Here is a 15,060-nt window from a genome sequence, read left to right as displayed (position 1 = left end):
ACGCGTATCCCTTAGCTACCGCTCCCTCGCAGTCATTCCTTGGAACTTTGCCCGCTCTTTTCTTGATGCCGTGCGATTGAAGCGGGGCTGGACAAGGGCGGGACCCCCCACATTGCTGGATCAAAGTGCACAAGGAGGACGCTTGCATTACGGCATCGATATCGAATGCTATGCTGCAAGAAGGCGACAAACGTGCTGTGCGATCGTAGTTCATCGTCCTCTGGCGACGGACAGAAGATAGAAGACAGTATATGCACAAGTAAGTAGCGGACTCTGAAAGAGTATTGCAATTTTTCAACTTAATGAACTAGAATTTTGGAGGAGGAGGCGATTACGCCGATTACGAATGTTCTTGATCTTGTATGCACCAAGCATTCATAAGTCTTCTCGCCTCCCCCCGTGATCCGATTATGGGGCATCTACTCTGACTGGAACTGAATCTTGCAGGACCTTTCCATGGGGCCCCGGGACGTCTTGAAAGTAGGGGCTTCAGAGTACGAAAGGACATATCTCAGAAAGCGCAGCAGAGTCGAGGAGAACTGTGAAGAAGGTAGGAAAGCTGGATCCAGATCAACAGAGCCAAATGAGCCTCCTACCACGTTCCACCTTGTCACTGTGACAGATCACCACTGGAAGTGCACATTCATTTCTATCCTTGCAATCACGACATAACGAAAGGCTCATTTTGGTGCAGGACTGCCAACAACGCATGGAGACAGTGCAGCTGTAGCATGGGCAGATCTTCCTTGGCCTGCAATGAAATGCCTGGTGACCCAGTGTGATACCCCGACACAAGCATGTCTAGCCCAGACTAGCAAGGCCATGTATTGGGCAGTCAAGCCCAAGCTGACAGCCATCAGACGAGCAGCAATCCAAGCGACAAAAGCCAGTCTCCACCAAAGACTGCAGGGATCTTTGCAGCAGGGTGGCAATCACCAGACAGAAACCCTCAGCAGCATCGCACCGAAGATGGACCTTGTGATTCTGCAAATTGTCTCGACCATGCTCGAAACCATTCTGCTCCGCTTCCACAGAGACTGAGACAAGGATGAAGCCTCACATGTCTCATGCAAAACTCTTACAGGAGTTTAAAAGCTGTTAGGATGTGCATCAAGTCAGTGCACTATGCAACAGGCATTTGAGCCATTTTATTTCAAATTTCACATTGTTGAGCTTGTGAACTTCAGCTGTGTACCTGGAGCATGCACGGCAATTTAGCAGGGATGGCCACGCCTCTCGGAAATCCAAGGGGATGAGCTTAACCCTGAGCATTTCAAGGTTGGCTGGCCCTGTGGTGGGGCTCATAGAAATGAAAGAAAGTCCCTATGATAGGGAAGCCTGCCTTGAAAAATTTTGCACATTTTATCGAAATAGGGAGTTTGCTGATCACAGGCATGCTTCAAATTTGAAACCATGGGAAGCATGATATTGTGCCCCAAGAACACGCATGTTTGCTGGAAAACCCTCAGGGCTGTGCCCTCAAGCTTTCCCAAAAATTTGGGGGTGTAATTGGGGAGTGATATTATGGGGTTCCTTGCTGTCTAGTAAGGGACTGGCCATCCCTTTGATGTAGGGAGAAGGAAAGAAAACGGCACTTCAGGACCCTGTTGTATCGGCGCCAGCAATGACAACGAGCAAGTGCTCTTAAGGCGTCTGTGAAATACATTTAGTCTTTGCTTCATCAAGCTGGTTGAGTTGCTTGATTAGACATGAAATTTGACTCTGAGCTCGAAGTGGACGCTTGAGATAGGCCCATATGACTTTGTGGTACTATTGCAGAGCGCTGGCTCATACTTGATAACTGCCGGTGATTGATCTGCCACAATACTGCCTTTGATGATAAATTTCTGAAAGGTCATGTTCTTTTATTTGCAGCTTGTGTCCAGACGCAGGCATCCCTGCCTCTGGCAGGACCCTTGTCTGATAAGAACAATTGTAATTTTTTGCCTACATTTGAGAGCATATGAACTGGGACATTAGTTGTGGCACAACATTTACATACTTCCTGCAAGGGCAACGGATAGAGTGACAGACAGACTGGCAGACAGAGAATCACCCGGCACCTACTCATACATTGAGACATTCATATGGTACAAGCTGGCAAAATCACCCACAGGCCCTGCTGTGAACACTAAACAGAAAAGGCTGCCGATTTCATGATTTGAGCACCTCATTAAATTGAGCTCCTCTTTTATGTACGTAAGCTGCAAGGTTTCTGGTGGCTTCAGCTGCCCGCCTGGAAGAAATAGGTGATGGCAAATGCTATTACGCTGCCGAGCGTGCACCCAATTGTGAGGGCCAGGTTCAAGATGGGCCCGCAGCGGTCCCTCGCAAATCCCCGTGGCAGAGTGGCTGGCGCATGCATCATGGCCAGAGATGTCAAATGACCGTTTGTCAGTCCCAGCAGCAGCGTCAGCCCTATGGGCCACGCGTCCGACCTGCACCACATTCCAGCTCAGCCAGGATCAGAAATTCTTGTTGTATATGCCTTCACAGACTGCTGTGCAAAGGAGTTGGCTAGCTTGTTGCATGCGCAGCATTGGCAATGAGAGATGAGCTTCTATATCAAGCAAACAGTGGCCACGGCCTGGTGGGTGGTAAATTGCAGAGAAGGGCTCTTGATAGTACAGCAGTGCTACAAGGACTTGCAAATGCAGCAAATTAACCAGCATGTACAGTATGTTTTGTGCAGACTCTCAAGGTGCTGCTCGGGTATTGGGTTTGGATTGATAGCATTGCAACTCAGGGTCACACTGCAGGAAAGGATGCAAAGCAGCAGCAGCATGTAGAACCCAGCATGCACAAGGCAGCATGCATTGACTAACATAAAATATGAAAAGTGGTTTGGTAACGAGCTCACTTGAGCAGGACTGGCAGCTGCCAGGGGGCAGCAGTGACCACATTGCACAGCACCAGGCCACCCACTATCAGCGCTCGGGCTGCAGAGTAGACTATCAGGAAGGCCATGGGGGGCGCCTGGGATCTCCAAGGCTCCAGCCCAGCTGCTAATCTCCCCACAAAGTCCCCAGCATTGAACACTAAGAAGATGAACGGGACGAAGAGGTCGCCTGTAACCCCAACAGACAATCTCATTTGCCTCTGTGCACGGAATTTCGTGGGGTCCAATCATGTCCCCGACAGGGCGCTGCTTCCTTCTTTAAACTGTTGCATGGCCACATGTGTCTCTTGCAGCATAGACAGCTGTCAGAAACAGCTGTCTGACACAGCTGTCCTGTGCGCAAAGATACACATGCTTGCTTGCTGTCTGAAAGCTGCTGGAATGCCACACGAAGAATGCCTGATTCACACACTGTTTTGTTGTATCTGTAAATCCTGGCATGCCGAATGGTACAGTGAAAGAGGAGATATCAGAGAGAGGTGGCTGCAGGAAGGCGCACCAAAGAAGCGGCCTTTAGAGGAGTAGGATTCACAGGGGGCAATGTCTGCCTTGTTCCACCGGGAGCACATGGCACTGGTCACCCCTGCATAGAGCAGCTTCAGACCAACACAACGCATTAAAATGTTTCTACTGAGCATGACAGGAATGAGCAGCTGCTGATATCAGCCAGCACTCAGCTAGCATTTGATCACTTCACTGAGCAGCCTCTTGCTCGTTGACACTACCACTTGGACAGCACTGCATGGACATGAAAAGCTTAGGTTGGCCTCTCAGAGATCATGAGACCTTTCGAAGATCATCTGACTGAAGCGTATTTCAACTTGCATCAGTGACAGTACGGTATTGACAAATTTGGGTCATTGCATGAAGAACAGAAAGCGATAGTGCATCCTAGCATGTGCAATAAAATGCCCTAACTGAGAGCTTCCCAAGTCCGCCTTCATATTTACACAGCCCTTATAATTTTTAGAGATAGGAAATCATCGTTTGACACTTTTTCCAAATAAGCTTTTCATTTTCTCGATAAAGAATTAGAGAAAATACGGTACTCAGAACCCAGCCGGCAACTCTCATTTGCTTGTGGGGTCGACATCAGGTACCAACACATAGCCCAAAAGTCCCCAAGACAAGTTTCTGCACTTTTCTCACAGAACCATCTCAAAGGCACATTTCTCATTAGGACAGCTTAGCGTGAAACATTTCTCCCCACCTGGAAAGGCTGCGCTGGTGACGAGGAGGACCAGGATACAGACCACATTGTAGCCCATCATCCGCTGCAGAACCTCGCGCAGACTGAGCTCAGACACATCCCGCATGCTGACCCCTCTTGACAGCCGCCCTGCGCAACATGCACCATCATCTCCACTGCTGAAAGATCTGAGTCGATGCACAATTGCGATCACGTTCACGGGATCGCTAAAATATGCAGTGTTTAGAACTTTCACTGTAGAGATAGTGCAGTGGCAAGAAAGCTTTACTGGTTCCAAATCAAGCCAAGTATTAACGTGGTGCTCTGCAAAATGACAGTCTGTATGGTGTGTTACAGTTGTGATGGGTACTGGAACTTCTATGCTCCCGGGTGCTGGTAAAATACTTTGCTGGTCATCACCAACAAGAACTTGAGGATGGTTGCACTATGCCCGTGGCAAAGGTCCAAATAATGGACAAGGGTACATTCGCAATCACTTCCAAGTGCTTGTCGCTGATAATCATGTAAATCCAATTCTGGGTGCTTGAGAAGGTGGAGACAATAATACTCAGACAGTATTGCTGGAACGGATCCTGCTGGGATGCCATTACAGATGATGATCAGCAGGATGCAGGCACTGGGGCTAGAGGCAGACTATGGAAGAGCTGGATTGACTATGTGAGAGATGACCTTGCTGCTATCGGCCATGCATTGGTGGAGGAAGTGCAAGAATCGAGAAGACTGGAGGGCAATATTCCAGGTGTTGCTTGACGTGCCTAGTCCTTAAGGACTGGAAATTGTGTCATAACAATAATGATGCAAATACTTGCAGAAATTAAGTATCTGGTGCTTAGGGAGGCCAAAGAGCGCACCATACAGCGGCGCCTTTGCCACAGAACCGGCCTTAGAGGAGCGCAGGAGCCGCTCCAGGTCATGCGCTGAGTCAGATGGCCCGGAACCAGCCGGCAGGGCGCCAATCAGGGGCTCCTTCAGCGTTCCCTCTTCTGAGTCACGCCAGTCCCACTCCGCGACCACTGCCACATCAGACGCGACACATTAAAGCCCAATCCATTCCATCTTGTTTCCTTGAGAAATGCCTTGTTGTGTTCTCATGCCTGAAAGTCCACGGTGATCATTGGTCCGTGCATGACAACATTGCAGCAGCAGTGAACCTGATGTCTTTCATGCGGCTATGCTGCAGCGTGCATCACTAGAAAGCACTATCTGAAGTACCCCTGAAGTAGAGTGGTTCGCACATAGGCATTTGCAATGTTCAGGCACTATTATTCATGTTCTTTTAACTGTTGTTTGGAGCTCCCCAGCCCTGTTTTTGCAGCTTATTCGCATTTAAGCAGGCCATAACAAGCATGGGATCCATTTCCTCTGGTGCTCCTCTAGATTGGGCAGACTTAAATGGTGGACCCTCATTGGGTGGGCAAGAGCTAACCTTCTGGCTGGCGGTGATGCCTGACAAAGGGCATTCTGAAGAAGATGAAGTAGGTGACAACAGCAGCCGCGATGATGAGCGACGAAAGCAGGAAGTAAGAAAAGGCCTCTGGCGCGATTTCTTCCGGAGTCTTGGCATGCTTCATCGAGGGGTGGGACCACCAGAGGGTGAGGAATGAAATGGAGGCAACACCTACACCAGACAGACCGATGCCCAGCGACATACCCTGCGCAGAACATACCCCAGCTGCTTCACCACTCAGCTGGAATTGATTACATAAGGATGATCTTAAAATCAAGTGGCTGTATCTTCCTTCTTTACAGACCAGACGAAGCAAAAACAACCCTGCACTGCTGCATCCTCCACACGTGTGAACATTTGGGCTGTCAGTTTGCTATCCCAGGCTGATGAGACACTCCGATGCCAGGAAGTTGCGTGATGCATGCATGCCATGCAGGAGTGTTTAACATGGGTTACTGAGGAAGGAGGCTCGTCTGCACAAACTACGCAAATGAGAGACACCGCTACTAGGAAATTTCCCTGATTCTTGCATATGGGAAATGAGTAATTCATGTGCGTTGTTGGAGGGGAGGCTCGCCTGCACATACTTCTGTGGCAGCCAGGCTGCCATGGCAAAGACACCTCCAACAATGGTGGCATTGGTGAGACCAATAACTACTTGGCTTGCCAAAGTGATGAATGCGACGGTGTTCCCTCCCAGCTGCAGGGCCAGGCAGACAGCGCAGCCCCCAATCATCACCAGTAGTGTCAACACCTGAGGGTGCAGGACCTGCATGCATGCATTGGCAATCTTAGCACCCATGAGAAGCCACCATAATACGAGTCCATCCTTGCTGCAGAGTCTCAAGGCAGGGGCACACTGCAATGAAACGCCTAGCATCCACAAAGAGCCAGTACAGTACATGAGTCCAGTTCTGGAGGCTCTGGAGGCAGGAGGGTGGCATGCATTGCTGAGTATGGTGTGTGGGGAAACGAAGGGGTTGGAAAGGAAAAGGTGGCACCTGGGCATCCATTGACATCCAGTGCTGGCAGGGGACATATATGAGAAAGCCCAGAAGGTTCCTGTTTGACATACAAACTGTCAAGTTGGGAGTCTGCATACTCTTTCAGAACAATGAATGCTCATGTCATTTTATATCCCAACTGGGCCCACTAAGCAAAGAATACATCCGTGTCCTCTGCTGGTCATAGATCAAAGGAATGTAGGGGCGCACGCAGCCTGTGATGTGACGAGGTTGACATTCTCAAAATTGTCGGCCAGGACACGCGAAAAGGGTGGAACATGGACTCGCAGGCCAAAGTACTCTGACTCCGTAACATACACGTTCCAGGGCACAGCGCTGGCCAGGCCTTGCAGCACGACAATGGCATAGACAAGGTGCCACCTGCATGGAGCATACTTTTTGTGCATGGGCTCTTTCAAAAGCCCTAGCTGGGCGTCAATTCTAGGTCGAACTTTCTGGCGGATCTGTCCCTGCAACGTTGGAGTTTTAGCTACATAAAGCAGCCTCATTAGGAACAAGGCAACCTGAGAGGAGAATGCACCTGTCTTTTGGCTCTCTCATCAATCCTGCTCAAGCCTCTCAACCGATGTCGAGCTGCAACTCGAGCATAGATCATTTGAAGCCCGCCAGGCAGCTTGCCTGCATTTCACGAATGGCAAGTACCGCCCTTCGCACCGTGTGCCCTTCTTCGGCTTCTGATTGTCAGATTACGCACGAAAACCTTGCCTGCGCAGTAGAGCGTTTCCTTTGATACATTACAATAATTGGGTTCCTTTCAGATCTCGATCGAGGAGATGGTGTGAATCAACATGGACTACTCATCGAATACTGTTTGATTTCCAAATTACCTTCGCAGGTATTACGGTCTTGTCCTGTGACCTCAGGAATACCGGACACGAAGATTATGGTTCTAAGCCACTGTGGCACTAATATATAGTGGATGTGCTACGTATGGGAGCCTTAGCGCCTGTCATCCGTCTAGAAACGAAAGCGTCGGCGTGTCAATGCTACACTTGAGTCTTCGGATCCTTTCTTGGTCCGCAATTTTGGTCCCACAACTTCACGAAACTCTAGCCATAAATCTCAAAGTATCACACGGACGACAAGGGTATGCTAGCCGCTCACAATTCTTGCATGTTGCGCGAAAAACACGCAAACGCCCGAATGACCCTTCTGTCGCCAACAGTGACTCACCGCTCATGTGGTTGTCCAGCTGTGCTTGAAGGTCCCAGCTTCCAGCAAGATTTATTTGAGTGATTCCAGTCTGAGCACCCCTGCAACGGGCATGTATTTGTGGCACTAATACTTGGGATGCATGCGTAAAACATTTGGCAAACGGTGCACGCTGTGGAAGCAACGCAGGTTTCCGAGGTAGTAGGGACATCGGCGAGAGGGAAAAATGGGGGAGGACTTGAAAAAGCTGCTCAAAAAGCGATTGCTGGTAATGCTTATTGCATCGTAACACCGCAATGCAGAGTGCAAAACCCACAAATAAAGTCAGCGAACCAACTTCTGGCACCGACTTTGACCTGAAAATGCATTGTTTTTGTGAGCCATGACGCGTTCGTCGGACCGTCATCAACCTAATCATGTGTAAATAAAGAGTGAGCCTGCCATCCTTCATGATTGTAAGATGAGTTGGATATCTTAGATGTCTGACTTCTGAGTCATTGCTCCCCTTTCCCTTGCACAGGATGAGATGCTGGGAAGCGTGAAAGACACAGAATGGAGCGTGCTGATTATGGATATGGTCACGACCCGAGTGATGTCCAGCATCTGCAGGATTTCCGAAATCCTGGACTACGGAGTCTCATGTGAGCTCTTGCGCAAAAAATATAGCAGGGGTCTTTTGACATGATGATGTCGTTTGGATTGCCAGGTCCACAGCAATTTCTGGCAAGCTGAATGCATGGAGGGGTCGCTTGCTCCCAAGCATAGGCCAAGGGAACCAATGGGTGCCTTCCTTGCAGTGGTGGAGAATGTGGCGGTAAAGCGGGAGGCGCTGCCAAACCTGTCTGGAGTGTATTTCATCACCCCATCAAACGAGAGCGTGCAGCGGTTGATCGAGGACTTCCAGTCGCAGCCCCTGTACAAATCAGCGCATGTGTTCTTCTCCTCCCCGGCCCCTGCCACTGTGCTGGCCGCGATCAGAAGCTGCCCTGGGCTCACTGCCCGGCTCAAGAGCCTCAAAGAGGTGCTGCATTTAATCGTTATGATACCATTGCCAATGACATCAATAAACCTATAAAGCACATGGAGCGAGAGTTGCTGATTGCACTGCTCCCAATGATCAGCAATGGTGCTCTTCCTGAGCAGCTGTGCTCTTGTCCAGTTCAAATCAACGTGTCCATTTCAATCAGGGTTCAGTGGATTAGAAGTGCACGGCGAAGGGTGTGGTGGAGGTGTGCATTAGTCACTGCCGAGGCTGAGGGGGGAGTCATGGGCAGGTGAACCTGGAGTTTCTGGTCGTGGACCGGCGCACGTTTGTGACGGATGAGAGGAACGCGCTGAGGGCGCTGTTTGGGGAGAATGGCAGCAACTCTGCCTCCTACAAGGTGGCTGTGGCGACGCTGTGCAGCCGCCTCACAGGCGTCTTTGCCTCCCTCAAGGTCAGAATCTTGTCTCGTCTTGCATCCTGCCGCATCACTGAACGTCATTGAATACGCTGCAGGGATCTCCATACAGTGCCCTAGCTGGTTGCGAAGCAGGTTCTCTGTAGAATTCGTGCAGCTTGTGAGACAAGTCATATACTGAGGCGGCACCAAACCGCAATTCTGTCTCTTCACACGTGGTACAGGACACTGATATCCTCGCTCAGCACTGGGATCCATGTGTTTGCCTCAACCCATCATATGACATGCTCTGCAGGCTCCCAGCTTTTGAGGCCAATGAGACAAAATACAGAAAATTGACATTAAATTGATTTCCAAAAAAACACGATTTGTGTGTGAGCGCAGGAGATGCCATCGATCAGGTTCAGGGCGAGCAAGCCCATCGGAGATGATGCGGGGTCAGGGCTGGAGACACAGGCGCTGGTGTCGCAGAGAGTGGCTCTGGAGCTCAATGACCGGCTGCAGGGCTTCCAGAGGGACGGCATCCTCCCCGCCAGCCAGACATGCGAGCTCATCATCCTCGACAGGTGCAGGCACACCCGCCAGCCTGTGCACTGTTCCTATTGCCTGCATATGGTGCCCTGATTAGAGGCTTTTTCTCTATTCAGGCGAAATTACCTTGCTGGTCAGTGGCATGCCAGTATAAATCACACGGCTTGATTTGTCCCTGATTCCCGACCGACCTCTGAATGCATGGATGGGAGAGGATCCAGTCTCGGTGGCAGCAAGAAATTGAGAAAGAAAAGATCAGCATGCTTATTGGAGAAACCCTAATGTGACCCTGATTTTATGCCCCCTGGTTTGTATGCACACAGGGGCTGTGACGCGGTGGCACCAATCATCCACGAGTGGACGTATGAGGCAATGGCGTACGATCTGCTGGGCCTGACCTCGAGCACGTTCCGGTACGAGAGCGAGACGGCCGGGGGCAAGGTGGAGTCCAAGGAGCACATCCTGGACGAACGCGACGAGCTCTGGGTGAGCCCTGGTCTCCTGACAGCTCACGTACTTCCAAATTCTGCCTGGCATGAGAGGATTGCCATTTACGTGTTTGCATCAGGACCAGGACTATTGGTGTCCCGGCCACTGATAGACGGCATGTGTCCAGAGCGCCTTTTTAGCACAATAGTAGTATGCTTATAGACTGGTGGAGCTTGATGAATGTTGGCTAGACAGGTAGCTCTGGTAAGCATAATCTAGCTGGTACATGCACGGTGGCATGGAGCCAGAGTTGCTGATGGGGATGACAGCGCTACGACAGTGATGTGGCCATATCGGTCAGGGTCTCAGAAAGGGACGACAGGCAGGGGTGCCTGGACAGCACCTCGGTGCATGCAATGCCTCAGAATTTGATCAGGGCTTTGTGATGAGATCATGAATATCAGACCCAAAATCCAGTTCCCCTGATCCTCCCTGGGGCGTGGTCGACAACGCATGCTCACTGATGTTGGGGGCATCAACGACATTTGATTGGCTAGATCGCTAGCAGCTACCGTCTCAGTCCCGTAAACGGAACCCATGTGGTTGGTCATGAGGTGTCATGCGGCCGGCAGGTGGAGCTGCGGCATCAGCATTTCGCAGAGGCGACGTCGCGCATTGCTGCGATGATGGACGACTTCAAGGCGAAGAACCGGGCGGCCAGCTACCGCGGCAAGGACAACGCGGACGCCATGGACATGCGCGCCATGCGCAACCTCGTCCAGGGCCTGCCCCAGTACAGGTACGCCCCTAGCTGTCAAGTTAACCTGCTTTTGTTGATGCATGTTTATTGGTAGTGCTGGCCCCGCTGGTGGGGACGAGATGAGTACTGAGCACCGTGCCCACGGTTCTTTGGGTCGTGCTTGGATCTGGCGAGCCCAACAAGGGGTAGAATTTGGCAGCAATCACCTGCCTGCTGTCCATGCGATTGGGAGTGCCGTGTCATCGTGGCCAGTGCTGACATGGGAAGCACCATTTGTGCCCAGAGTGTGTAGCGATGGAATGCCTTGCAGAAAATCATGTTGTGTTTGGTGTGCTAACCAAGTTGCCTCTCAAGCACTGCGAGTTATTGTTGAGTAAAGGATGTCTTTCATGTTTGCACGGATAATATTTATACCCTTTATGGCGCTCGCAATGCCTCGTATGTCTGTGCACTCATCAGCGGAAACTCCATTGCTGTGCAGGGAGCAGCTGGCGCGGCTGTCGGTGCATGTGGAGATAGCGAGCCGCATCAACCGCGAGATCGACGATCGCGCGCTCATCGTGCTGGGCAAGCTGGAGCAGGACCTTGTGTTTGGGGACGCCACCTCCAAGGAAGTCATCCAGTTCCTGCAGGACCACGCCGCCATACCCGCCAACGACAAGGTGTCCCTCTTTACTCCTGCCTTCCCATTTTGCTGGCCGCGTTTGCATGTGCCCGGCAGTGTTGCGCAAGGCATATGAAACCACGCCAGGTGATGCCCATGCACTTCCAAGACTTGCTCTTCTGGAATTGGCAGTTGTGGAGTCTGTCAAATTGCGCATGTGGTGCTCCTTCCTGCTTGTGTAAGGCATGCAGTGGTGCAAGAGCCTCGCTCGAACAATCAGCAATGGCATCCTTAGATCTGAAAGAGGAGTTCCAGTCACACGATCATCAGAGCATTTGTCTGAGGACGCTCCCAAGCCTTGCACAATCATCAACAGCGCATGCTACGATTCTATTACATATTTTAAATTGCGAAATAGCAAAGTTCACAAATGCAGTGTTGGTGCAACCTCTGACGCATGCATGTGTGCGGTGCAGGAGCGTCTGCTGATGTGCTACGCTGCGACACACCCGGAGAAGATGGACGCGGCGAAGCAGGCGCAGTGGCAGAAGCTGGCGCGGCTGCGGCCGGAGGACATGAACACGATCATCAACCTCGAGTTCCTCGGGGTTCCCGTGCGCAAACGTGGCGGCCGCTCCGTCGGACTCTCCTTCGGCCGCAAGCGCAAACGCGCCGTGCGCAAGGTGCGGTAACTCTGAACTCTGAGTGTGACCCTGCCTCCAGACCCGATATTTCTTTACGGCGCAGGCGTGCGCAGGTTTCATCATAGACCCGAGATGTAATCCTAGCGCGCTGGGCGCAGGATGGAATCATGAGCACGGTTCTCTCGTGTGTTCTTGCAATGGCTTGCACCCTTGGGCAGCGGCCTTTAATGATTGACAGTGATTGACAGTGGATGAATGTCAAGACTTCCTAGCTGCCTGCTTTGCCTGTGGTTGCATGAAGAATGATGTTGCATTGCCTTGTGGCATAACCACAGCATCAGTGGGCAAGCTATTAGTATATGCATGCACTTACACTGGGGCCAGCCAACACTCGGCTGGAAGGACGAGGGTGTGGCAAATATGCTGACGTGGGGTGTGTTGCATTGGCCTGGCGACATGCATACACAGCATCAGGAGGCCACCTGAAGAGGATGCAATATACTCAAGGCCAATCAACAGGTTGACACAGAGACGAGGGTGTATCGCTGAGGCGGGGTGTGTTGCGGGGGTGGGCAGGATCGGGACCCTGGGGAGGATGACCAGCAGTATGCGCTGTCGCGGTTTGTGCCGCTGCTGCAGGAGGTGCTGGAGGACATGGCCGCCAACAGCCTGTCTCCCGATGACTACCCCTTCGTCAGCGCCCCCGCCCCCGACGGTGCGCCCCTTTCGCCCGTCTCTTTTGCTGCGCCGTGATTCTGGTTTCACTGCCTAGTGGCCTAAGGCTTTCATAGCTACCTAGGCTGCCTCCGGTGATGGTGCTTCTGGCGGTGCAGGAAATGCGCTTAAGCGCCCTCTCTTACCAGGACACTCATGTTTACACAGGCAAACATAGACGTCCTGATGATATTCTAATCTAGAAATGCTCTGTTTCAGAGGATGGCCTCAAGGTGTCAGAAACTAAGTGCAAAGAGGAGGCAACAACCTGAGTTTGATCTGATTGTGCCACGGAGCACGTAAACTTGTCATGTGAGGACTGATGCAAAGGAAAAGGCTGGCACCTGATCTCATGAGGGGAAAGAGCATGCAGTCCCAACTTTCTCGGCTTCAAGGCAGCGAGCTGAGAATCTCCTTGGTGTGCCATGCTGCACGTACTGTCACGTGTGCAGGAAGCGGGCACTGGCCTCCATTGCTCTCAAAATGGTTCATGCATCACATCAGCCAGTCAACTTTGCAAGACGGCAGTCTGACATGTGTCATGATGATGCCCCTGCAGCGCGGTCGGCGGCGCCCACGACGCCGTACCACAAAGCCGGCTCGGTGCGCAGCAATCGCAGCGCGGTCGGCTGGGCCAAGAAGGCCGCCAGCGCGCCCAGCAACGCCGGTGCATCCTCGTCCTATGAGAATGGAACGCCGTCGGCGCGCGGCCGCAAGATCTTTGTCTACGTCATTGGCGGCATCACTCACAGGTGTGCCCCCACCTGCCGGTACATGCCGTCACCTGCACAGTTGTTGCTCAGCCCAGTATCTGTCACTGGTCATCAGCCTTTGATCTGTTGTCATTGGTGGCAATCATCCCTGTTGTGGGACTGGCAGGTTTGTGGGGAGACTAATTGAACATGCAAATGTGCTTTCTGCAAGGCATGCGGAAACAACCTTGAAGAGTGCATGTCAGAAATCAAGGACATGCAGGAACCCACAATAAAAGTACAGGGCGAGTAGACAGGCCCTCGCCTTCGCATGCAAGGGGTCACAGTGGCAAAGGCTGAGCAGCTTCGAGCTGGGCTTCGAGCTGGTCACTCTGCCAAGAGACAAGCAAGGATGCTTCAGATTTCCCTCCGAGCAGCAACTATTGCCGATACAAGCCTTGAGACTGGGGTGTGTGCGTCTTGCAGCGAGACTCGGGCGGCGCACAAGCTGAGCACAAAGCTGAACAGGGACATCGTCATCGGCGGCTCCACACTCAACACCCCAGAGGAATTCCTGGCACAACTCGCGGTGCGCCTCCTGCCCTCCACTGGAACCAAGTTCAATATTTGCCACGATCAATTTTTTCTTCTGCCACACCCCTACTATCTGATTGTCCTATTGTGTTTGTCCTATTGTATTTGGGAGGGAATCTTGCGCAGGAGAGAATCTTGCGCTGTAGCAAATAGGTTGTGATATCTGACCAGTGCTTCAAGCCAACCCCATAGCAATTCTCTTTTGCTGTAGTCTTCCTGTTGTCCAATGCTGAAGCTTCCAAAATATTGCAGCTTCCAAAGATCACGAGAGTGTCCTTTGTAGAATGTGCTTGTGATGGGTAAATGCCTGAGAGGACTTTGTCTGCCAGAGTTGAACGCAAAACTGAGATCAAAGTACTCGTGACTCATCAAGTAGCAATCATTTGAAGTTCGAATTCATGCTGCAGGAGCTGGGGAGCGCCGCTGAGCACACGGCCTTTGAGATCGAGTCGAATGGCAGGTTTTGAGATGCTTAGTTTGCAGCACTGCCCTTGACACAGAGCTCCAGTGGTGGTAGTGAGGCCGACAGCGGAGATGGAGAATAGTGGTAGCATGCATGGGAATAAGACTCAGCATAATTGGTTCTTGTGTGAGCAACAGGATTGCAGAAGAGCTGCTCGGCTGTGTTATATGTAAGGTATACGTTTCGACTCATTTGAACTCAATTGTAGTTCGCAAATTGCCAACTTCCTCTGTACCGTATGATACTGCAGGCGTCCAGTACAATTAGTAAATTCCAATCTCATCAGTCCATTACCACGTGGTGCACCCGCCTGCAACGATCCCTTCAAAGGGTGAGCACTACAGTTTGGAGCTGTGATGCTTCTGACCGAGCACCTTCTCTGTGACACTGTTGGCAGCATGCATGATGGGAGTGGCAGGGAACCCAAATGGGGCTGCCCAAAAGCACAGAAGTTGCCAAGCAGTGCTGTGGCACGCGTGGCCCACCTTGCTGACCT

At 51.6% G+C, this 15,060-nt stretch overlaps 3 protein-coding genes across 3 annotated transcripts; 1 reads left to right on the top strand and 2 right to left on the bottom strand.

The window, feature by feature from the left end:
- Positions 1-210: 210 nt before the first annotated feature.
- COCSUDRAFT_36185 (hypothetical protein) lies at positions 211-857 on the bottom strand (the record flags this gene model as incomplete). The annotated part of the gene is made up of 3 exons (XM_005648401.1): positions 211-271; positions 451-559; positions 698-857. 3 exons carry the CDS (start codon positions 855-857, stop codon positions 211-213), a joined length of 330 nt encoding a protein of 109 aa, XP_005648458.1.
- Positions 858-2,224: 1,367 nt separating this feature from the next.
- On the bottom strand, positions 2,225-7,121 carry COCSUDRAFT_62444 (hypothetical protein; the record flags this gene model as incomplete). The annotated part of the gene is made up of 10 exons (XM_005648400.1): positions 2,225-2,438; positions 2,861-3,068; positions 3,399-3,482; positions 4,110-4,238; positions 4,961-5,122; positions 5,536-5,761; positions 6,215-6,325; positions 6,558-6,618; positions 6,771-6,941; positions 7,102-7,121. The coding sequence occupies 10 exons, from the start codon at positions 7,119-7,121 to the stop codon at positions 2,225-2,227; spliced, it is 1,386 nt and encodes a 461-aa protein (XP_005648457.1).
- A 705-nt stretch (positions 7,122-7,826) lies between these two features.
- On the top strand, positions 7,827-14,568 carry COCSUDRAFT_53155 (SM/Sec1-family protein; the record flags this gene model as incomplete). The annotated part of the gene is made up of 13 exons (XM_005648399.1): positions 7,827-8,001; positions 8,254-8,374; positions 8,531-8,754; positions 9,008-9,169; positions 9,518-9,699; positions 9,988-10,150; positions 10,726-10,892; positions 11,335-11,515; positions 11,934-12,140; positions 12,678-12,816; positions 13,375-13,567; positions 13,994-14,096; positions 14,509-14,568. The coding sequence occupies exons 1-13, from the start codon at positions 7,960-7,962 to the stop codon at positions 14,566-14,568; spliced, it is 1,944 nt and encodes a 647-aa protein (XP_005648456.1). The 5' UTR covers positions 7,827-7,959.
- Between the last annotated feature and the right edge of the window lie 492 nt (positions 14,569-15,060).

Source organism: Coccomyxa subellipsoidea (genome assembly GCF_000258705.1).
Source record: "Coccomyxa subellipsoidea C-169, whole genome shotgun sequence".
NCBI lineage: Eukaryota > Viridiplantae > Chlorophyta > Trebouxiophyceae > Coccomyxaceae > Coccomyxa > Coccomyxa subellipsoidea.
Note: the sequence above shows the minus strand (reverse complement) of the source record. Positions and strands in the feature narration are given on the sequence as shown.